Source organism: Bradysia coprophila, chromosome IV, assembly GCF_014529535.1.
Source record: "Bradysia coprophila strain Holo2 chromosome IV, BU_Bcop_v1, whole genome shotgun sequence".
NCBI classification, from domain to species: Eukaryota; Metazoa; Arthropoda; class Insecta; order Diptera; family Sciaridae; genus Bradysia; species Bradysia coprophila.
In genome coordinates, this window is record NC_050738.1 from 12961324 (window position 1) to 12983091 (window position 21768).

The following is a 21768-nucleotide window of genomic DNA, read 5'->3' on the forward strand; positions in this document are numbered from 1 at the left end:
TCTTTGTGTTTCAGTTTTTGTATAGCTCTCGTATTGTTCATTTGATAATGAAAGACACAATGAAACTAGTACAAAATATCAAAAGAAGATACCGATTGTGTTAAGATTCTCATTGACTTATTTTTATGTGAAACAAAAATAGTTTTTGCCTTTTGTGGTTGACGAAACAATTTTTTTATAGAAAAAATTGATTTATAGGTAGGGGTGATTTAGTTCGAACATAGGTCGTTGCCAGTTTAATTTTATTTTTCCTGTTCATTTCTCATCGTCTCAGTTAACATTCGACAACTCTACATACTTTGTTGTTTCAGCAGAACTTTTGGAATGGACATTTATGCAGTCAATGATGAATTAATCGCAACACTTACCAAGTCCGAAAAGATAGTACCTATATCGAAGGCCTTCAAACTATGTGAAACAAACGCTGACAAAGTGAAATTTGTTGAAGACCTACTCGTAGAGTATGATCGCATTCCGAAATGTGACCTACGCAATGCCAAAAACAACAACCGGTCGAAGGAGCTAAGACAAAAAGGAAATGAGTTATTTGCCCAACGCAAGACATTTGAGGCACTTGAGCTGTATAATCATAGTATCTGTCTGGCGGACACTAAGGAAAACTGTGAAGAGTTGGCCATTGGATATGCCAATCGATCAGCTGTTTATTTCAAATGGAAGATGTATGAACAGTGCGGTCAAAACATTGAGTTGGCCAAAAAGGCTGGTTATCCAAAACGACTTATGGACAAGCTGCTAAAAAGAGAAACCGACTGTTTGGAGCACATTAACAACGAATTCAAGCCGGCACAAAATAATTATGTTCCACAATTGCAAATCGAAGCCAATCCACAGATTCCGTTTATTGCCAATTGTTTAGAGATGCAAGAGAGTCAGGAAGAAGGTCGGTTGGTTCATTTTTGTTTTTGTGAAGACTTTTCACTGACCAGCTAAATCCTCTTCAGGGCGATACATTACAACGAATATTGAGCTGAGTCCTGGCGAAGTAGTAGCAATCGAAGAACCGTACGCTGTGTATTTACAAAATACCAGCCGATACCACAGATGTACCAACTGTCTCGCTGAGAATAATCTCAATTTGATTCCGTGTCCACTCTGCACCAATGCCATGTTCTGTTCAGAGGGTTGCTTGAAGCAAGCCTACGAGGAGCATCACCAATTTGAGTGTCCCATTATCGACTGTCTAGCGACACTTTTTAATAAAATACACATGACCGCCTTACGAGTCACACTGAAGGCTTTGCAGTCATTTGAATCGATCGACGAGATGATGCAATTTTGTAGAGAAAACGAATCTTCAAATGCAACGACATTTTCGTTGGATCATACCAGGAACTTAAGTGCTTTGGAGCGTTACAAACCGATCCATTGTTTAGCAACAAATGAAGAAAAACGAAAAGCATCCGATCTATTTCAAAGAGCTACCATCGCTGCTGTGTTGAAGAATCAGTTGCTGAAACACACCAAACTGAAGGACATCCTAACAACCGACGACAGTCAATCGGCATTCGTTGAAATTTTGTACCGACATTTACAGACTGCTCCGACAAACTTTCACACATTAGATTTAGCGGAGACACCGTCAATGGCCGGAATAGAATACGCCAACGGTGCCTATCCATTTTGTAGTTTGCTTAATCACTCGTGTGCTCCAAATATTTGTCGAATGTCAATCGGCCGAAAAATGATGGTATTCGCGTTGCGCGTGATTCAACGGGGAGAACAATTGTTCGATAATTACGGGTAGGATTGGTGATGATCCTTGTGATCTTCTGACTGACCAACAATCTTTTTTTTTTCTCCTTCAGCTACCATCACTGTATGATGACGAAAGAAAACCGTCAAGAATCATTGATGTTCCAATACAATTTTACATGTAATTGCTGTGCATGTCGTAACGACTATGGCACCATAATAGAATTGCCAATGGCTCCGAATATGCCGGATATTCATTCGGATAGGGATATAGAGAAATTGACTTTACTGGATGAGGAATTCGCCTCGAACAATCTGAAACGATATTGTCAATACTTGAAGAATTTCGACAGTCACTATCCTTGTCGGCAAATCGCTGAGGCTCAAGAAAATTTGAAAATGTGCCTGCACATCTTAGTGGCGAACTACTCACTGAAGGCAAAGCCGGAAAGATTTTAGAGTTTTTATGAAGTATCAATCATGCCAATGAAATGGAAATCTCATGTCGAAATTACGACAATAAATAGGGAAAATAAACGTCTTCGACAAACAAATGTGGAGTTTCTTTAAGAACTAGAAAACTGTAGAAATACGAATGGAAGACTCAAATTTATGGTAACGTGAAGGATTCTTCTGACAATTTTGTTTTATAATATAATTTTAATCACTAGTAGCCGGACAGCAGACCTAAAGAGTCTGATTTTTTGTTTTGTTTGATATCATTAAGAGTTCTGTGACATTGGGCTCATCGGGAAGCGTAAGATCATTTTTATTTAGGGAAAATTTAGTTTAAATCGACATGGACCTGTTACCCCAAGGGGTCAATCATAAACTGTTAATCAATTGTAATTCTGTTCCACATGTCACTGTTGAAGTTTCATCGGACGGAATACACTTAATGTCAACCAAATTTGTGTCTAAGACTTAGACTCTAAGTTTGCTATAGCTGTTTTACCAGCTGGTCCATTCCTACAAATAAACTGCTCTCTTATTTCAGAAATCATCGCTGCAGGTGTAGGTATCAAAAAATGTTAATTCGCACTAAAGTATCGGAGGATCATTTGCACCCAACTTTGACCTGAATCTATTTTGATAATTTGGGTCAGACTTGGACGTAACGTGAAATATTTAATTGGATTGACCTGTTCAGGTTGACCTGGTCCTTAGTCCATAGACAGGGAAAATTTTTGGGAAATCATTTTCCCATATTTCCCCAAATTTTCATTAATGCTTTCGAATTTTCCCAAAAATAATTTTTGTAAAAAATAGGGAAACTGTTTCATTAAGGAAAATTCAAGATAATAAGGGAAAACGTTTTCCCGAAAACAGTCCCTGCCCACAGGTCACCCTGATTTTCTCAGGTCAGGTAAACTGATTTTTGATTCAGGTCAACCCAAAAATACCTCTTCCGATCAGATCCTTAAGTGGTAAAATCATGGTACAACACTAGGGTGTTTCTCAAATGAAGTTGGTTCTCTTACCCTCGGACATCACCAATAAAAATTTTCTGCTATTCTGCTAATCTTCAAGGTGTATCGCGACAGTATTTTATATGCTTACCGGAAGTTTGTTACACAGTCTCGACCCCATATTTAATTCATTTATCGAGACCCTTGTTAACGAAAATTGGTAAAAATAAAGGTTTCTCATCAACAATTAGTTTAACGTGGGTTCTGGACTTCAACAAGCTTCCGGCAAGGATTTACTGCATTTATACGCAGAGCCGGATTAACCCATGGGCAAAGTGGGCCCGGCCCAGGGCGCTGGGAAAATAGAGGCGCTGAGAAATTAAATTTTTTCGACAGTGTAATCATTTCACGTTCAACATAAGTCATGAACAAATCAACGTCGATTAAAAAAAATTTGATTCTTTCTCGTTGTGTTGCTGTTTTAAGAATATTAAAAAAAATTCGCGCTCGCTTCGCTTGCGTCTGTACATTACATTCTTGGGGTAAATGTGAGCTACAAGAAATGCATATATACATCTAACTTGATATTTTTGAATAATACACGCACATCGACTAACCCAAGGCTGTTCGTATTTGGTTATTTAAAGCGTTTTTATGATGGCCCTGCTTTAGAAAAGTTGAACTTTGAGGCTTCTGGCTGAAGACACTATAAATAATTTTCAATAACCATTCCATTGCTTCATTTTCGTCAGCCGCCGGTGATAGTCGGATGATGGAAAGCTTTTAGCTCATGAGGAATTTTCGAAAATTTTGTAAATTCCTCATGAGCTGAAACCTGCTCATGATCGCTGGACAACGGGAGTTTGGAACAAATAAAGCAGCTGGAAAAGCTGCAGAACAAATCCGTTTCCGCCCATTGAAAATTGTTCATGGCATATATTCGCGATTTTTTTTGTCGAAATCCAAGGCCAATTACCTAAATTTCAAGATCTAACACTTTCAGGGTGAAGACAAAGGATCATTCTAGAGTGCCCTAAACTTCAATACTTTTGGGATCCCGAGTCCTAGATCCTTGAAATTGCTTCAACGCAAGTCGTTTTTTCCGAATCATGACCTTACCCAACGCACTGCTCCTAGCATGAACATAAGGAATATTTGGAGGCTGATGAAGTCACAGTAGGCACTGCGTTTCTTTCGTGAAGATAGGTGACTTGTTTTAGTTGTGTGAGTTCAAACACACAATACAATCAATCTTAAGCGGTAGCTCTCATCACAAAAGCCTCCAAATTCGACGTTTGTCAAAGTAGTGTTCATGCTAGGAGCAGTGCGTTGCCTTACCAAGTAGAGTAAATCTCGCAATATAATGAAACTGTAACAGTATCACAAATATTGTGTCAAAAATTCACGTTTTTTTCTTGGTTTTTCCTCACAACGCGTTCATGTTCTAACGATCTTCCAAGGGAAGTGAAAAGTGAGAATAATGAGAGGACATTCGAGTGTAAATTGAAAGAACACCTGAATGAAACTATAGAATTGTGATGTAAATTTGAAATGTAGTGTTCATTTTTCAATGTCTGTGATTATGGAACTTTGTATTTGAAAATAGCTATTTGCTAAATAAATTTGTTTGATTTGATTTGTTCTTCAAGAAGAATTTCAAGAAAAAATTGTTTCGGATTCATTCTACAAACTTCAAACTTAAAATCCCGAAAAATACGAGCGAATCCTTTTTATAACTTTACTTGATTTTTGTTTGTGGGAAAGTTTTGCGAATTAATCACGAAAACTCTGGTTATATCATATATCTCTCATTCATATATGGTTATATGTTATCATAAGCTTGCCACCTCGCCTCGCTCGCCATTTCTAACTACACATTACTTAGAAAATAATATTCTTGAGGAAATGTTGAAAACATTTTATTTGATTTGGTTGACAATGTAGGAAACATTGTTTCCGAAACAATTTCTTTAATAAATTTTTCATGCGGCGCTGCAAGGCTCGTTGCCCAGGGCGCTGTAAATGCTAATCCGGCCCTGTTTATACGCTTATTGCGAAAATTTATGGTTGGAAGTATTCGATGGATTTAAGAGGGTCGGAGAACCAACTGCATTTGAGTATAAGCACGCATAATTTACAGCTGACAAAGCAGCTGAAGCAAAGAAAGACACAAATTCGGCTGACATTAACTGTAGCTTAAGAGAATAAATAATTTGTAAATCTACACCAAATGTTTACGATTTTCGAAAGGAACCAACAAGCTCATCACACAAGCCGATAATCGAAAAATAAAAATTCTGCTTTTTATCAAGTCAACCGATGTTAATGTAAAGTTGACACGCGAGTTTTTATTGAACGATAAACTTTTAGAATTTACACAATCAAATTAAAAAGTCGACTAAAAACATGAAAACGTTTCGAACTACGCAATTAATTTTCACAAAAAGTAAACTAACAATTGACTCGTTTAAATTTATTGGATTGAAAATCAACTAAGAAAATAAAAAATAAACGGCGATCAACCCCTGTGCTTTGTCAGGTGCACGCAAGACAAAAAATTTTCTCTAAATATATTTATATTGGTTGTACAATGCGGCATTATTATATTTACCTTTTAATATCAAATAAAAAATTAAGTAATTGCTTGACCGGAACTGATGGCCTCTAAGAGGAGTATATTGTGGAACATGCTTTTTTGTTGTTGTAATTATTATTTTGTGTGATTTGAGTCCGTTTATGACGTGAACATTTTCTAATGAATTTTTAATTAATTGCCTTAAACTGCTGTGGGAATGTACTTCTCAATGAATGTCTGCAAAATAAACGGAAACAAAACTGAAATTTCCATCCAGCGAAAAACCACGACCCTATGCACCGATAAATGGATCAACAAGCAATTTACCTTTAAATCATCCATTTCATCGTTCGAAGAACTGTGCGACATGCCACGATATGTAGTAAATTGAGTGTTTTTCATAAACGTTTTGAGTAAACTCGATGACAGCTGGCCGTAACTGTATTTGACCAGTGGATCACAATCACCGTGACACTGAATAATCGGCACAGTGTCGGGTGCTTTTCGTGCAGCTGGGAACGATTTCCCTAGCGGTAACCAACACGATAGAGCCATAATACCGGCAAGGGGTTCTGTAAACGGATCACATTATACCCCAGTCGGTCAGTGTCGAAATTAAATATTTTTATCTGAATGTCAGTCTTACCAGCAAATGTCAAACCGGCATACAATGCCAACGCTCCGCCTTGAGAAAATCCACCCAGTATGATGCGGTTAGACGGAATACCGCCTTGTATTTCCGACTGTATCATAGCGTGTACGTTTGTGGCGGCTTTCTTTATCCCATCAGTGTCTTCTTCGCCGCTGATCTCCAACGATTTTAAATCGAACCATGACGGCATTTCGAAACCGGAATTCAATGTTACCGGCATTGTTTTTGCGGTTGGACAAATTACTTTCATGTGTGCCGGCCTAATTGCACCCATTGCTTCGACCCAGCCATGTCTATACGATAAGAACAACGTCATGAAAATGTGACGCCAATTTATTGCAATTTCATGCAAAATAATCTGTTAACACTCACCCAGTATCACCGAGACCATGTAGGAAAATCAACTGCATCAGAAAGATGAAGAAGAAGAAAATTATCGATTTTATTTTCCGGTGTAATCATTAATGTAATTTGCTTACGCTATAATACCATGTACAGTACAGAGTACACGTTCGAAAATAAATACAAAAAAAAAAGATTGATAGTTGAACTCACCGTAGACGTATGTTTTGCCGATGCTTTTAAAACCACTGGATTTAGAGCCATTACGATATCTTGGCAATCTTGCCTATGAACGCAATTTCCAATTTTGTCAATATTATTCAGGTAATTTAAACTCAAAACTGTCCTCGAACGTTTAATCTAATTTGAGAAATCTTTTTAGAGGACGAGCTAATATTTCTGTCAAAAAAGTGACAGTGAAATATTTATTGGAGGGGTTGTGCTTACTGCGCTTACTGTCATCATACTGATGACTGTTGCCATTTCAAAATCAGATTGCAGCCATACATTAATGGCGTTTAATTTAAATATTCATCTACAGAAAGAGAAACGTGAAATTCGACATGTTTTCTGTGTTGGAAGTTCTTATAGTTTGCAAATTATTCCACACAAAATTTGTTCAACAAATGAAATTCTAGATTTTTTTATTTTAGTATTTCGATCCGGTTGCGAGCGCGTGCCCAACTAATATTCAGAAAATGCAAATCTAGTTCTTCATTATTGTTCAACAAAGTTCTTGTGTAATCACTTACCACAACCACACCAACTCCTAAATTAGAAAACATAGCGAATTTCCATGTAGAACAAAAATTTTACACTAATGCGGTGTTCTAAACGAAGAACAGACGAATGAATAACGTCAGTTGTCCTTCTCACCTCCCAATAGGTCTCTTTATTGAAATACGTTTTTAGTTTTTTAGGTGAATTTCGAAAAAAACTTTTGTGAATAACTTTTGCGTTATTGAACCTATTACTTAACGTGTATTAAATTCTGTCGAGCCCGGACTGGCCATTCTGTGAATTCGAGCGATTTCCAGAAGATTTTTACATGTAATAAACTCAAACTCATCTCTCGGAGTTACCTTTGGAGAAGTGTAAAAAAGTTTGACGACAAAAATTGGAAAAATGGAAATTTTGTCATTGCAATAAATGGAATAAGAAATATCGACCGGAGTGGATGAGTAGATCTGTAGATTGCTATTGATTCTTATTGGTCTTGGGAATATCCCTGGGAAACGAGGTAAAAAGTGTGGCGCCTAACAAAAATACATTCCCGCGGTGATTTACAACCAAAGATGTTCTAACATCACTCCTTATCATCTGTTCCAAATTAAATTTTTTGTAACACCTGGACACTTTCAGCGTTTATCATTAGCACACTTACTCCTTGAGGATCTCCCGAGCTTCCTTATACATTTATTGACAGTCAAGGAACCTGACCCGCCGCTATTGAGTCAGATGAATATACAAAAGAATATTTGAAAATGTTATTTATGCTGAATTTGATGAATAAGAATAACTCGTTACAGTCACATGGCTAAGGGTAAAGTAAAATGGTACAATCATGGGTGTTAGTTTTGAATTTATCTTACCTCTAGCAATATCATGTAAAAGAGCTCTGTAGAAACAGCCGTGCAAAAATGATTTTTTGCTTCGAAAACGTTCCTTTCGTTTCCCAAGCACTTCTTTCTAGGTCTGTTTATCTCTTATATGACTATCAAGTATATAGTCTCAACTTCTTAAGATAGCTATAAATGACAGATCAATAGCCGACTGTAATTCTGTAGTGGTAAGCTAAAACACCATATTACATTTATGTCTTTGCTTTTAAAGAGCTTTCGAGAGCTTTAACCACTGCTTAACACTGTAGATGTAGAATTGACGTACTTTGAAGATGTTCTAGTAATTTTATGTAACATTTTTTCCAGAATTCTTTCATTCGATTTTTGCTGGAACATCTTTAGTAGTTTAGAGTTGCACTTGTTGGATCGGGGAACACAGTAAAGTGTCAGTGCTTACGAGGAACAATTTAATAAAAGCAAATCAACACACAGTGGTTTAGAGGGTCACATATGAGGTGCGACAGATTAGTTTTGACGTCATTTTCATTTCCAGTCTTTTATTACTTGATGCAGGCTTATGTTTATCGTGAAAAATCAACATAGCGACCAACTTGTAAGTCACAGTCAAGTCATAACAGCATACACTCACCACAAAGACGAAAAGAAAACGAAATTGTCCAAGTATGTCGCTATCCCCAAACATGACGATGATAGACTTTGTTTGGAACTATGTTCCATTAATATTTACAGATAAAATTTCTCAGAAAAATTATCTCAACAAAGACTGTTGTTTGCGAACAGAAATACCCTAAGCAAAAGCGTATTTTGTATTGTTCAAAATTCCACTGGTCGTTTATCTTCTTCACTCTACGAAATAGAATCTATCAAAGGAGTCTTTTTAAATGAATAGTACCCAAGTATACTGCGCATTGGCCTATAAATACCCGATATTTGTATGGAAATTTCGTCATTCTGCGTTCAACCGCCTTGAAGCAAGTACCTTGAAAGTTAAAATCTTAAATCGAAATACTCAACCTGTGAAAATGGCTGCTCGTCAAGTTGTAAACGTTGCAAAGGCCGGAGTTCTTCAAAAATTGGCTATCGCTGAATCGGCCGTTGGTGGCAAAGTTGCGTGTGAAGGCTATGGTGCGGCTTCGTACGGTGCATCTGGTTATGGCAGTCAACCCGCATATGGTGGTCAAGCTGGATACAGTGGTCAGGCTGCTTACGGCGGCCAATATGGTTATGGAAGTCCTTATGGTTATGGCAGTCAATACGGTTATGGCAGTTCACCTAGCAGAGGCTATGGACAACAAGGTTACGGCTATCCTTCTGGCTATGCAAGTGGTTACGGATCTGGTTATGGAAGTGGATCTTATGGCTATGGACAACAAGGTTATGGTTATCCCTCCGGCTATGGAAGTGGTTACGGATCTGGCTATGGATATTAAATTTTAAATATTGAAATCGGCATCCTTTTTTCGAAATAAATAATTTCAGTCGAAACTGTGTAATGTTTTCCTAAAATGTTCCCATAGCTGCAAAGTAGGTAACACTTCTAGAAGTACAGTGTACACTAGCAGTAAATAGTACATTGAATGACAAGGGGCGAAAGTAAAAAAATTCAACCGTGTGCGAGAGTTGATGCCCGCGCCGAAGGCAAGGGCCTCAATCGCACAGGTTGAATTTTTTTACTTTTGACCCGAGTCGTTCATACTATTTTTTTTGATACCAACATCGAAAGTTGATACGTATCGCAAACAACAGAACAAAATGTTGAAATATGAAGGCATTTAGCCAGAAAATGCGGGGGTCCAGGGGGCGGCAGCCCCCTGGTATATCAAAAATTTAATTATTTAGCCGTCACAACAACAACACACACAAAAATTAACAAATAAATAACAAATCATTCAGCAACACAAAGTATCAACTTCGTATGTTAATTTCAATAAGAGCACTGGCGCACGCTTTATTTCAATTTTGATCGCAGTACACTTATTGACAAGAGTCGACCATTACATTATGTAGTCGACTTTCGCATTATGTATATTGACTTTCGCTTTATGTATTCTTTCTTTCTCCCCGCTCAAACACATAACTTGCATTTTTTTACTTTCGCCCCGGATTTCGAGGGCGAAAGTATCAACTTTCGATGTTGGTATCAAAAAAACTTTGTTTATGTAACTATTTCAAGCCTTAAAGTGTGTCCTGTAAAACCCAAAGTAAATGGGCGAAAATATGAGCTAGAACGACGATTTTCCGAAAACTGCCACAGTGAAGCGAGTGAACAACATCGTAAAAGTCAGAGCATGGAATAAGGTTATTACCTTCTTCTGTTTGTTGTCTTTAAGACTTTTGTATTGGATCTTTCATGGGATCCTTAAAACATCCGTTTCAAGAAAAAATCCGGGATCCCTCAGGGATACACCAAAATTTCTCAAAAATTTTGGGGGTCACCACACAAATATTGTAGACCCTCCACCAAATATTTTTTCACAAAAATCGAGTTCCACCCAAAGTTGCACATATATTTACGCGTGCACTGATTGCCTTGTAATTTATTGCAGATGCCTGTAATGTCTTACGAGTCATGAAGGTGAGAACTACCCTAAGTTGGTTTTATTAGAGAAACTTTTCGAGTTCAATGTCTGCTAGAAAATTAACCAACCATTTGACATGATTTACATTTTTGATGGATGGAGTGATAAGGTGGAAAAGAGCAGATAGCAGAAGAGAGGTGAGTCTCGAGGTTATTAAAAAGAATTCGAAAACTATCCGTATTTTCCCATTTTTGTTGTAGATTTTCCAAACGAATTCTAGATTTTTTTTAATTTTAGTATTTCGATCTTGTTGCGAACGCGTGCCTAACCAACAACTCCTAAATTACAAAACGTCGAATTTCCCCGTAAAAAAATTCCACCGAAATATACAAGTACACTAAACGATGTTCTAAACAAAGAACAGACGAATGAATAATGTTGCGTGTAAATACAGATAATAATTGAGTCAGATGAAGTATACAGAAAATATTTGAAAATTTTATTTATACCCGACAAAGGAGTGACTCTGTTTTAGACCATGTCCTCTGTACCTTTTCGGAAAAGATTCAAATCCACAATGTTACGTTCAATGCTGATTTTACTGATCATCGTCACGATAACATCGTGCTATTGTTACATAATGTCCCATTGTCCTGTTCAGTCCTTTGCACAATGAGCTGACTGTTGTTGAAATAAAAACCGACTTTGAAGATATAAAACATAAATTGTGGAACTCTATTTCATTAATTCGTTATGCTGACGCCAATGATAACTTAAATAAAGAAAATATAACACGACGGGTTGCAAGAAAAAGACGAAGTGGGGTGCAGTGGTGTCCTTTGTAAATTGAAGAAAAAATCATTAAAAAACCAATAGTACATTACTATGCAAGGGAAGTAAAGTGATATCTCGTATCCAGATGAGAAAAAGTATCCGAGGGCGGCAGCCCGAGGTACTTTTACTCATCGTGATACGAGATATCACTTTATTTTCCGTGTGTAGTACGACGTTTTACTATGCGAGTGATGAAAAGGTTATTGCCTATACATGTAATAGCCTTATTACATGCACCAGCATAGTAAAATATATTTCAAATTGCGCGTCAAACTGTAATAATGCAGAATTTAATTTAATTTTTTTTAATTTAATGACAAAACAAATTTAATAAATTAATAAAATGGTATTCAGAGCCATATTCGTCAGTACAATTGTTAAAAGTTTCCTATGTGCAGAATAAGCACCAACTGAATATATCACCAGCTGGTGTACAAACAAAAACACTTTGTATAGACTGTTATGATCAGAGCGAGGGAACCGAAAGTTAATTATAACTTGCTTTGGGGTACTTGTCAAAATATTGCTGTCTCTTTCAACATACAATACATACAACACAACACACAATAGACTGGTAAACAATTCAAAGACAACCTACACACAGTGCATTTCTACGTTAACGTCATCTATGCGCGCACATAACACGTATGATTGAAGTAAACGAATTGTTCAGAATTGTTTATCATACGGTAAGTGTGTGTTTGTAGATCAGCTGGTGCTTATTCTGCACATAGGAAACTTTTAACAATTGTACTCTTTTGGCAGTCAGAAGAAATAACTTCTTTTTCTGTATACGTGAGAGTGTATTGGTGAGTTATGATATGAATCGGTCGGTAGGGAAAGTAAACGGTCGAGAAGGAAAGTAACGGTTGGGAAGGAATGCACCAACACACTCTCACTATTACAGAAAAATATCTTTCAAAATACCCCAATACACACTCGATGTGTGTTTTCGCTTGGGCTTCGCCCGCGCGTGCACACACATCTTGTGTGTATTGGGGTATGTTGAAATATACTATTCACTTCAAAATTTTCAACATGCTCTATTGCTCTCTACGTGTTACTGGTACGTTGGAAAGCAAACTTTCTCAACTGCTCCCTGCTCAACTGGCTACAAAAATGATTCAAGTCGACCGGATGGCAACATAGCCTGGAAAGTAGAGATTAACAAAAACATAATTTGAATAAAAGTTGTTCACCCATGCAGAAGATTTACCTCAATATTAATCCCAATCGACATAAGAGTCTTTTATGGTTTTGAATTCATCAACAATTTTAGTTGCTCCTCTAGAAATCCATCACCTCTCCTCGGATCGTACAGCACAGACTTGAAATTTAAATAGACATATCAAATCATTGCTCACGCTGGAAAAATTTAAATTCTTACATAATATTCAGCTGTAAGTTGAGGAAAAACTGTGCAGATGACTTTCGTCCAGAGAATTCGATCTTCGACGCTGGGTTCGTTATGCTTCAGAAACATCAAATGATTTGCCGAGATGTGTGCTATCAGTTTCGCATGGCCAACCTCCATTATTGGATTTTCACCGATGTGATATCTATCGATCAATTTAACACCTGATGGGTGACACGAGATATGTGTTTGATGCTTGAAATAGTTGACCAGATCCTATACGAAACCGTTTTAAAAATAAAAGTAGAATTGACGAAATTTCGCCAGAAAAACGTTGCAAGGACATGCTATGCAACACTTTTTACCTTCGCTAAAACGTTAACATCAAACGCATCAGCATTTTCGTAGATCGGTACTTCCATGTGATCGGTATACGATGATGGGTTTTCAACTGGTCGAAACCCTGAAGAAAAAAAAAGTGGAATCAGTCGGCAATAATCGTCACCTAGTGCCAACTGACCTCGCAATTCGCAATCGATTTCCAGGATTGTTTGCTGGCTGTCGAAGATGTTGAGCATGTATTCTTCGAACGTTATTGCGTCCGAGATAACACACCCAAGGTGATCTTTAATAGCAAAGTCCGTTCTATCGTCAATTTTGAACTTAAATTTGACTTTTATGATTTAAAAAAAAATCCATTAGTTACACAATCCGTCAAATTATCGCTTATCGCATCGTTTCGTTAGCAACTTTACCTGCATTAATGAATTCTTCGATGGTGGGAATCGAATCATGAGATTCGACACAAATACACATAAACTCACTGGCAAACTTGACACGATAAATGCTCCTGTTCTTTGAGCAAGCGCTGCCGAAAAAAGGGCGTTCACCTGTTTCAATGTCGCCTGTATCGTTGTTTGTGGGGCTCTTTGGGCGGCTGGGGGTAGAGTAATTTTGTAAAAAGGTCAAGTGTATGGAGCGATTTATCGTACTCGATATCATCATCCAAATCACATGCCAAATCTTTCAAGCAAATGTCACCCATTGTGCTCTCGAACACTGGAATTTGGTTAAATCTTTGTTGGAGTTCACCATTGACCTTCGCGAAAATCGAGTGTATTTTGGCGTTGCTGCCGTATTCTTTGTCCATAATGGTACAAAACTGTTGAATGAAGTACGTTCCAGACGGCGTCCTCCTGGACACGTGCCCTGAAAGAGAATACAAATTCATTTGAATTGTTTGAGCCGAACAAAACGAGAACCCGTTCGATTGAATTACCGTCGTAGGTGCTGTAACTTATTATGCCTTGACTATAATTTCCATAGTCAAATTTTTTGTATTGTTCGTCCGTGATATCATCCCGTCCACGATCAAGCTCGTCAGCTTCCTGATGATAATAATTGCTGTCAAAATGTTGGCTTCCTCTGCACGCAACCGTTATGAAAATCTTTGGAATGCCGTTCAAACTTCGGTTCCTCATAATCGGGTCAATTATGCATTTCTTGAGATGAAAATCTCGATCAGAAGCGGAAACTATCCCGTTTTTCTGCCCATGTGACATGAAAACGCATACGAAGAATTTGCAGCCGGACAAATTCATTGTCGATACTGAAATCAGGAAACTTTTGTTAGCAATTGTGTGAAATGAAATCCGATTTCACATTTCACGGACACTTTGCGACTTCACCGATAATGTCCTTGTATTTTAGATCACATAAAACTGTCGGTTCCACTCCGTAGCGCCTGAATGTGCAAAACAAAGATTCTACATCTTTATCGCTTCCCGCACGGAACATCCTCGTTCCTTGGAACGATTGATTGAAAATTGACACGTGAGCCTTGATCCGGATTTCAAGTTCCTTCGTCCTATTGACGAAATGATTGAAATTATTTTTCGTTTTGTCTTTTCTAGATTCTTCATTACCGGGTATTCTTGGTTTTCATCGTTTCCGTCTTTTCGTTTTTCCCAGTAACGATAGGCACCTTTTCGCTGACAGCACAGTCATGATGTTTACAGCTAGAGAAATGAATGCTCCTCTGTATTTATACTTCATACTTTTATAAAATTGGAAAAGGTTGGAGATTCTATTCATAATTTTTCTAAACATTTTTTCTTGATGGGAAATAGATCGAAATGCTAACCCCTCTAAGCGATAAGTGATAATGGTAAACATTTTGTTTTTCAATGGAATGACGAATGGTCATGATGAGTATCGTTGTTGCGTTTCTTAATCAGTCTGGGTTACTCGAATGAAACTTACTGGTTATTGGTGGTCACAAGAGTAAGGTTTCCACGAATTGTATGAATTGTTGCAGCACCACCGTTGTTCACATAATGATTTGTCGGAACATTTGGATTTACGCGGCCCGTCATTTCTTTACTTCATTACAGAGGTGAATAGAGATAATGAAACTATGGTTCGTGATGGACATCAAACAAAGAAACACAAACAAACACGGTAAATAGTACAAATACGTATTTAGATTTTCATTATCACTCCACGCACAGAACTAAATTTAATGGAAATGTCAAATCAGCACAATTATTCGCACTTGACGATTATCGCGTATTTGTTGCCTCTTCGGTAGAAAACGCATCCAAAACGCCCTTTGAGTTAGAATGACTGATTCACTTCCACCCACTCATCAGGTATGGCTACAAAGTGTGCACTAATATGGCATAATACATTTTTTATATCAAAGCATAAGATAAGATAAGACAGGCATCCATTTAGCAATTTGCTATTATTTACTAATACAATGAATGACTATGCTGCCGTTATTCGAAAGAAAAACAATTTCTAATAAAATAACAAAAGAAATACTGGAATTTTTTTTGTTATTTCCACTGGAAATTGTTAGCCCCGTACGAAGTACAAGGGGCTAATAGGATTACGATGCCGTGTGTAATTGATGGAATTCGAAGCAGTCGGTAAGGGCAAAGTGTTTGCCTATGTTCATAAATAACGAATCCGCAATAAAAATTTTGTCCGTCCGTCCGTCTGTCACGTCGATATCTTGAGTAAATCAAATCCGATTTCAAAATTATTTTTTTTCCCTGAAAGATAGTCGAAATAGTGAGGCTAAGTTCGAAGATGGGCGATTTTGGGTCGACTTCTCCCGAGCTGGGGCCCCATAAGTGATTTAACGTTTTCCGAAGATATCTGCGGCCATTCAAAGGCTACACATGTAAGTGATACGTCAAATAAAAGGTATTTACAATACCGATCGACAAAAAAAAAAGTTTATGGAAATCGGATGATCGACTCGTTAGTTAGACCGCTTGGTGTGAACTAGATACAGGGCGGCAAGCCGTTTTTGCTTGTAGGCTGGCCAAATTTGAACGGATTTAGATGGATTTTGCTTTATTAGATAGGTATTGACCGTACCAATCAGGGAAAAAAGTTCATGGAATTCGGTTTACCGGAGCGTGAGCTAGGTCTCTTGGAGTGAGCTTATATGTGGCTACTCGGCCGTACAGTGAACGTTGTGTTTTTTGTTAATATCTCGAGTAAACTTTGACCGAATTTCATGAATTTTTTTTTGCTTGAAAGGTATTATCGAATGTAAAGCAGCCGTACTACTTTCTACCTCCTAACAAAATGGCCGTCGGCCGCCATTTTGGATTTTTGTAAAAACAATAGAAATCGGTGAAAATGATACTTACAAAGCCACTGATCAGTGGGAAGTGATTGGTTATGTGTGTGGGGTGTTTCAAGCATCCCAAATACGGATATCTATTTATAAATATATACAGCTATATTGAGCTATATAACGGTGTAGATAGTTATTTTGAGCTATATACTAGCATATTTATCAGTAAATTGTTTATTTATAGGTAAATATAGGTTAATATAAATTGTTGCAAAAATTTTTAAGTTTGGGTTACAGTTGAAAGGAACGTCGTACGGGTACGGGGCCTCGTAATTGCGCTATGCGCAATTTTTAAGACGTGCACATTTCATAAGAATTTAGGTTAGTAGGTTTAGGGTAAGAGTAGGGCGACCGACGGGTGTTAAGGAATCTCGCGCCGCGTCATTCACAATAATCCACAAAGTGACATCTTCCTTATACAAAATGTGTCAAAATGATAATTATTGTGAATGACGCGGCGCGAGATTCCTAGCAATCGACCGACGAACTAGGGTCGCGTACGTAATAGATGTACGGGTTCGTACGGGGCTCAATCGCAGCGAACGCTCCGACTGTTCTGACGGCTCGTTTTTCTTACAAATAACGGCAGTATGCCAATGGCTATAAGAGCGAACAAGACAACTAAATTACAATATCGTTAGAACGAGAATGAGAAAACGATACAAATTCGACATTTCAAGTGATTGGAATTTATATTTAAAGAAAATTTTGTTTTCATTATTTTTTGCAGTTAAATGAGATAACAACAACAGTTTTCGAATAAGAAATTCTGTGGAGAAAAGAAAAACGTGGAAAATTCGACCATTCGCAAAAAATCGATTTATTTACATTTGTTGAATCCACTCCATTGCATTGGTAGAAAAAGCGGTTACCGAATTTCCATCGTGCGAACTGTTCGCCCGTGATACATTTACCAATTTTACCTAAAATGTCGGTTTCTTTCTCACGACGCTCTCCTACAACTCCCACATAAAGGTCAACATCTCTTGGACTCTGATAAATGACCTTCAAAATGTTCAACGCATTTTCATTGAAAAAAGGACTTAGAACTTCCCAATTCCTGATTCGAATCGTTTTCCCTAGACAATATTTAAATAGAGAACGCCATGATCTTCTGCACGCCTAATGTCCATGGCAGATCGAATCCCATTCCTTGACTTTTTTGAAAATCTAGAATTCAGTTTTGGATTTTTAGAAATTTATTTGGAGGCATTCCTCGACTATTTACGTAAAGTCCAGGGTGCCGAAAGTTGGCAAGCCGCAATTAATTTCAATGTGTCTCCATAAACTTAATGCGTTTACTGTTATATATACCTATATATACATAACGCTGTCAATGGTTTTTCTCATAATGCGATTAATTTTAAGAAGGCGACTCATGCTTATCCGACTTGGAACAAAATCGTGAAAAATCAACAAAGCGCCCAACTTTCGCCACCTTAAAGACGAAAATTCTCCAAGTATATTGCTATACCCAAACATGACGATGATAGACTGTTTGGAACTATGTTCCATTATAAGATTTATAGATAAAATTTCTCAGAAATTATCTCAACAAAGAATGTTGCTCTAGAACAGAAATACCCTAAGCAAGAACGTATTTTGTATTGTTCAAAATTCCACTGGTCGTTTATCTTCTTCACTGTACGAAATAGAACCTATCAAAGGAGTCTTTTTAAATGAAAAGTACCCAAGTATACTGCGCATTGGCCTATAAATACCCGATATTTGTATGGAAATTTCGTCATTCTGCGTTCAACCGCCTTGAAGCAAATACATATCTTGAAAGTTAAAATCTTAAATCGAAATACTCAACCTGTGAAAATGGCTGCTCGTCAAGTTGTAAACGTTGCAAAGTCCGGTGTTCTCCAAAAATTGGCTGTCGCTGAATCGGCCGTTGGCAAGGTTGCGTGTGAAGGCTATGGCGCGGCTTCGTACGGTGCATCTGGTTACGGCAGTCAACCCGCATATGGTGGTCAAGCTGGATACGGTGGTCAGTATGGTTACAGCGGCCAGTATGGTTATGGAAGTCCATATGGTTATGGCAGTTCACCTAGCAGAGGCTATGGACAACAAGGTTATGGCTATCCTTCTGGCTATGCAAGTGGTTACGGATCTGGTTATGGAAGTGGATCTTATGGCTATGGACAACAAGGTTATGGTTACCCCTCTAGCTATGGAAGTGGTTACGGATCTGGATATGGATATTAAATTTTAAATATTGAAATCGGCATCCTTTTTTTTCGAAATAAATAATTTCAGTCGAAACTGTTTTTTTGTGTACTGTTTTCCTAAAATGTTACCATATAGTACAGCTGCAAAGTAGGTACCACTTCTAATTTGTACAGTAACAGTAATGTGTCGCATATGAAAGCTGGAACGACGATTTTTCGAAAACCACCTAAAAATCGTTTACATGCTCACTGCTTGTGACAGGGAAAATGCACTTGCCGTCCACAAACGTGTAAAATGTGACCAGCGTTACAATAGTACCACTCTTTTAGTTCCACTTTTTTCCGTAAAAGGAAATAGTGGAACTTTCTTCACGCCGCATATATGCAGCGTTACAATAGTTTCACTTTTTTAGTTCCACTTATACAAGAGGAACTATTGTCACGTTGCATATATGCGGCGTGAAGATAGTTCCACTTTTTCCTTTTACGGAAAAAAGTGGAACTAAAAGAGTGGTACTATTGTAACGCTGGTCCTCGCACTTGCCTAAACAAATATTTACAGTGACGTAACATACTAAAAACAGTAGGTTTTTGGTAATCGAAGCATGTGTCCGAGCATGGAATAAGGTTTTATTGTCAGACAAATATTTTTACATGACTAGGAATAAAACGATGAAAAATAGAGTTTTCGTGTGAATTTTGTTGATCCGAGGCGAAAACACACGAACATTTGTTGTTTTGACTAAGCTGCTTTCATTGTTGCTCTTGAAAATACTTCTTTTTACTTGGTGATTCGTCCAACTCATTCGTCACTTAGGATAAGTTCCAATTGAGTAGAACTCAGTGGATGTACAAAACTCGTTCCCAGGATAAGTTCCAATTGAGTAGAGCTCAGTGGATGTACAAAACTCGTTCCCAGGATAAGTCCCAATTGAGTTTCAGTGGATGTACAAAACTCGTTCCCAGGATAAGTTCCAATTAAGTAGAACTCAGTGGATGTACAAAACTCGTTTCCAACCTTGTTTGCATTCTTTTTTGCCGAGAGCGAGGTTTGTAGTCTGAGCTGAAAGCACACGAACTACGTAAAGAAGTTCAACCTGTGCCTTCGGCGCGGGCAGCAACTCTCGCACACGGTTGAATTTCTTTACTTTCGTCCCTTGTGATCCAAATTTATGCCACTCAGCATCATAATATGTACAATTTGTAAACTTTAAATACCTCTGTGGCATAATAATTATTTATCTACCAAGGTAGGTATAAAGGTATTTTTTCGCACTAGATGTCGATTGTCGACCCGAGGCGAAGCCGAGGTCGACAAGACGTCGTGTAAACTAGCTTTAAGGAACACACAGTTCATCTTTATACAATGCCAATAAGCATTGAAGAGTGAAACAATACTTGTGTACCTGTTTTGGACGATTGATTTTAGGCAATTTCGCGGAAGTGCCTTAAATAAACCGTCCCAAACAGGTGCACATGTAAGTTTTCATGCAGAGGGCCGGAAACCCGAGAAAATTCGAAAAATTGCCCTCATTTTCGGCCCCGAAGCATGAACTGAACACTCTTTTAGGGCCATATAATTGTAAATTCTTTTTTCAACAAGAAACCGCCGAAAATATGGAACATGTTCTTGATGACTCGTATGACTAAATTACAGGCATCTCGAATAAAAATTACAGGGCAATAGATATTCAGTGGACGGATAAATCGTGTGCAACTGTGGAACTCGATTTTGTGAAAAAATATTTGTCACTGTGGTGGTTTTCGAAAAATCATCATTCCAGCTTTCATATGCGACACATTACTTAACATTACTGTTGCTGTACAAAATTAGTACTTCGCAGCTATATTGTTACTGTACAAATTAGAAGTGGTACCTACTTTGCAGCTGTACTATATGGTAACATTTTAGGAAAACAGTACACAAAAAAACAGTTTCGACTGAAATTATTTATTTCGAAAAAAAGGATGCCGATTTCAATATTCAAAATTTGAAGACTTAATATCCATAGCCAGATCCGTAACCACTTCCATAGCTAGAGGGGTAACCATAACCTTGTTGTCCGTAGCCATAAGATCCACTTCCATAACCAGATCCGTAACCACTTGCATAGCCAGAAGGATAGCCATAACCTTGTTGTCCATAGCCTCTGCTAGGTGAACTGCCATAACCGTATTGACTGCCATAACCATATGGACTTCCATAACCATACTGGCCGCTGTAACCATACTGACCACCGTATCCAGCTTGACCACCATATGCGGGTTGACTGCCGTAACCAGATGCACCGTACGAAGCCGCGCCATAGCCTTCACACGCAACCTTGCCAACGGCCGATTCAGCGACAGCCAATTTTTGGAGAACACCGGACTTTGCAACGTTTACAACTTGACGAGCAGCCATTTTCACAGGTTGAGTATTTCGATTTAAGATTTTAACTTTCAAGATATGTATTTGCTTCAAGGCGGTTGAACGCAGAATGACGAAATTTCCATACAAATATCGGGTATTTATAGGCCAATGCGCAGTATACTTGGGTACTTTTCATTTAAAAAGACTCCTTTGATAGATTCTATTTCGTAGAGTGAACAAGATAGACGACGAGTGGAGTTTTGACCACTACAAAATACGTTTTTGCTTAGGGTATTCCTATTCCTGTTCACAAGCAACAGTCTTTGTTGAGATAATTTCTGAGAAATTTTATACATAAATCTTATAATGGAACATAGTTCCAAACAGTCTATGATCGTCATGTTTGGGGATAGCAATATACTTGGAGAATTTCGTTTTCTTTTCGTCTTTGTGGTGAATGTATGCTGTTTTGACTTGACTGTGAATTACAAGTTGGCAGCTTTGTTGATTTTTCAAGATCAACATAAGCCTGCATCAAGGAATAAAAGACTGGAAATGAAAATAACGTCAAAATTAATCTGTCACACCTCATATGTGACCCTCTA

The 21768-nt window shown here is 37.8% G+C and overlaps 6 protein-coding genes and 1 long non-coding RNA gene across 7 annotated transcripts; 3 read left to right on the forward strand and 4 right to left on the reverse strand.

Moving 5' to 3' along the window:
* The first annotated feature begins 62 nt into the window (after positions 1-62).
* LOC119066342 (SET and MYND domain-containing protein 4-like) lies at positions 63-2267 on the forward strand. Its single transcript, XM_037168755.1, has 4 exons — positions 63-198; positions 315-901; positions 963-1761; positions 1827-2267. The coding sequence occupies exons 2-4, from the start codon at positions 325-327 to the stop codon at positions 2170-2172; spliced, it is 1722 nt and encodes a 573-aa protein (XP_037024650.1). The 5' UTR covers positions 63-198; positions 315-324; the 3' UTR covers positions 2173-2267.
* A 3413-nt stretch (positions 2268-5680) lies between these two features.
* LOC119066349 (acyl-protein thioesterase 1) lies at positions 5681-7115 on the reverse strand. The gene is made up of 5 exons (XM_037168765.1): positions 6905-7115; positions 6722-6753; positions 6344-6642; positions 6025-6269; positions 5681-5934 (listed from the first exon to the last, which is right to left on the reverse strand). The coding sequence occupies exons 1-5, from the start codon at positions 6953-6955 to the stop codon at positions 5899-5901; spliced, it is 663 nt and encodes a 220-aa protein (XP_037024660.1). The 5' UTR covers positions 6956-7115; the 3' UTR covers positions 5681-5898.
* A 2181-nt stretch (positions 7116-9296) lies between these two features.
* LOC119066048 (keratin-associated protein 6-2-like) lies at positions 9297-9704 on the forward strand. The gene has a single exon (XM_037168272.1). It carries the CDS (start codon positions 9297-9299, stop codon positions 9702-9704), a length of 408 nt encoding a protein of 135 aa, XP_037024167.1.
* A 2913-nt stretch (positions 9705-12617) lies between these two features.
* LOC119066343 lies at positions 12618-14743 on the reverse strand. The gene is made up of 9 exons (XM_037168756.1): positions 14655-14743; positions 14261-14590; positions 13974-14190; positions 13737-13918; positions 13502-13654; positions 13347-13444; positions 13015-13257; positions 12844-12954; positions 12618-12777 (listed from the first exon to the last, which is right to left on the reverse strand). Exons 2-8 carry the CDS (start codon positions 14580-14582, stop codon positions 12877-12879), a joined length of 1293 nt encoding a protein of 430 aa, XP_037024651.1. The 5' UTR covers positions 14583-14590; positions 14655-14743; the 3' UTR covers positions 12618-12777; positions 12844-12876.
* A 14-nt stretch (positions 14744-14757) lies between these two features.
* On the reverse strand, positions 14758-15641 carry LOC119066355. The gene is made up of 3 exons (XR_005085736.1): positions 15244-15641; positions 14907-14999; positions 14758-14848 (listed from the first exon to the last, which is right to left on the reverse strand). It is a non-coding gene; the product is annotated as an uncharacterized LOC119066355 (long non-coding RNA).
* Positions 15642-18389: 2748 nt separating this feature from the next.
* On the forward strand, positions 18390-18904 carry LOC119066352 (keratin-associated protein 21-1-like). The gene has a single exon (XM_037168770.1). The coding sequence runs from the start codon at positions 18461-18463 to the stop codon at positions 18845-18847; it is 387 nt and encodes a 128-aa protein (XP_037024665.1). The 5' UTR covers positions 18390-18460; the 3' UTR covers positions 18848-18904.
* Positions 18905-20745: 1841 nt separating this feature from the next.
* Positions 20746-21296, reverse strand: LOC119066351 (keratin-associated protein 6-2-like). The gene has a single exon (XM_037168768.1). It carries the CDS (start codon positions 21212-21214, stop codon positions 20810-20812), a length of 405 nt encoding a protein of 134 aa, XP_037024663.1. The 5' UTR covers positions 21215-21296; the 3' UTR covers positions 20746-20809.
* Positions 21297-21768: the final 472 nt, after the last annotated feature.

Bases quoted from the DNA above. Each gene is read 5' to 3' on its own strand.
- LOC119066342 (XM_037168755.1), top strand. From the start codon at position 325: ATGGACATTTATGCAGTCAATGATGAATTAATCGCAACACTTACCAAG. The intron at 902-962 runs GTCGGTTGGTTC...AATCCTCTTCAG, and splicing joins GCAAGAGAGTCAGGAAGAAG to GGCGATACATTACAACGAAT. The intron at 1,762-1,826 runs GTAGGATTGGTG...TTTCTCCTTCAG, and splicing joins CAATTGTTCGATAATTACGG to CTACCATCACTGTATGATGA.
- LOC119066349 (XM_037168765.1), bottom strand. From the start codon at position 6,955: ATGGCTCTAAATCCAGTGGTTTTAAAAGCATCGGCAAAACATACGTCT. The intron at 6,270-6,343 runs GTAAGACTGACA...ATCCGTTTACAG, and splicing joins TGCCGGTTTGACATTTGCTG to AACCCCTTGCCGGTATTATG. The intron at 5,935-6,024 runs GTAAATTGCTTG...TTTATTTTGCAG, and splicing joins ATGAAATGGATGATTTAAAG to ACATTCATTGAGAAGTACAT.
- LOC119066048 (XM_037168272.1), top strand. From the start codon at position 9,297: ATGGCTGCTCGTCAAGTTGTAAACGTTGCAAAGGCCGGAGTTCTTCAA.
- LOC119066343 (XM_037168756.1), bottom strand. From the start codon at position 14,582: ATGAATTTGTCCGGCTGCAAATTCTTCGTATGCGTTTTCATGTCACAT. The intron at 14,191-14,260 runs GTAATTCAATCG...ATTCTCTTTCAG, and splicing joins AAGTTACAGCACCTACGACG to GGCACGTGTCCAGGAGGACG. The intron at 12,955-13,014 runs GTAAGAATTTAA...TTAAATTTCAAG, and splicing joins AACTTACAGCTGAATATTAT to TCTGTGCTGTACGATCCGAG.
- LOC119066352 (XM_037168770.1), top strand. From the start codon at position 18,461: ATGGCTGCTCGTCAAGTTGTAAACGTTGCAAAGTCCGGTGTTCTCCAA.
- LOC119066351 (XM_037168768.1), bottom strand. From the start codon at position 21,214: ATGGCTGCTCGTCAAGTTGTAAACGTTGCAAAGTCCGGTGTTCTCCAA.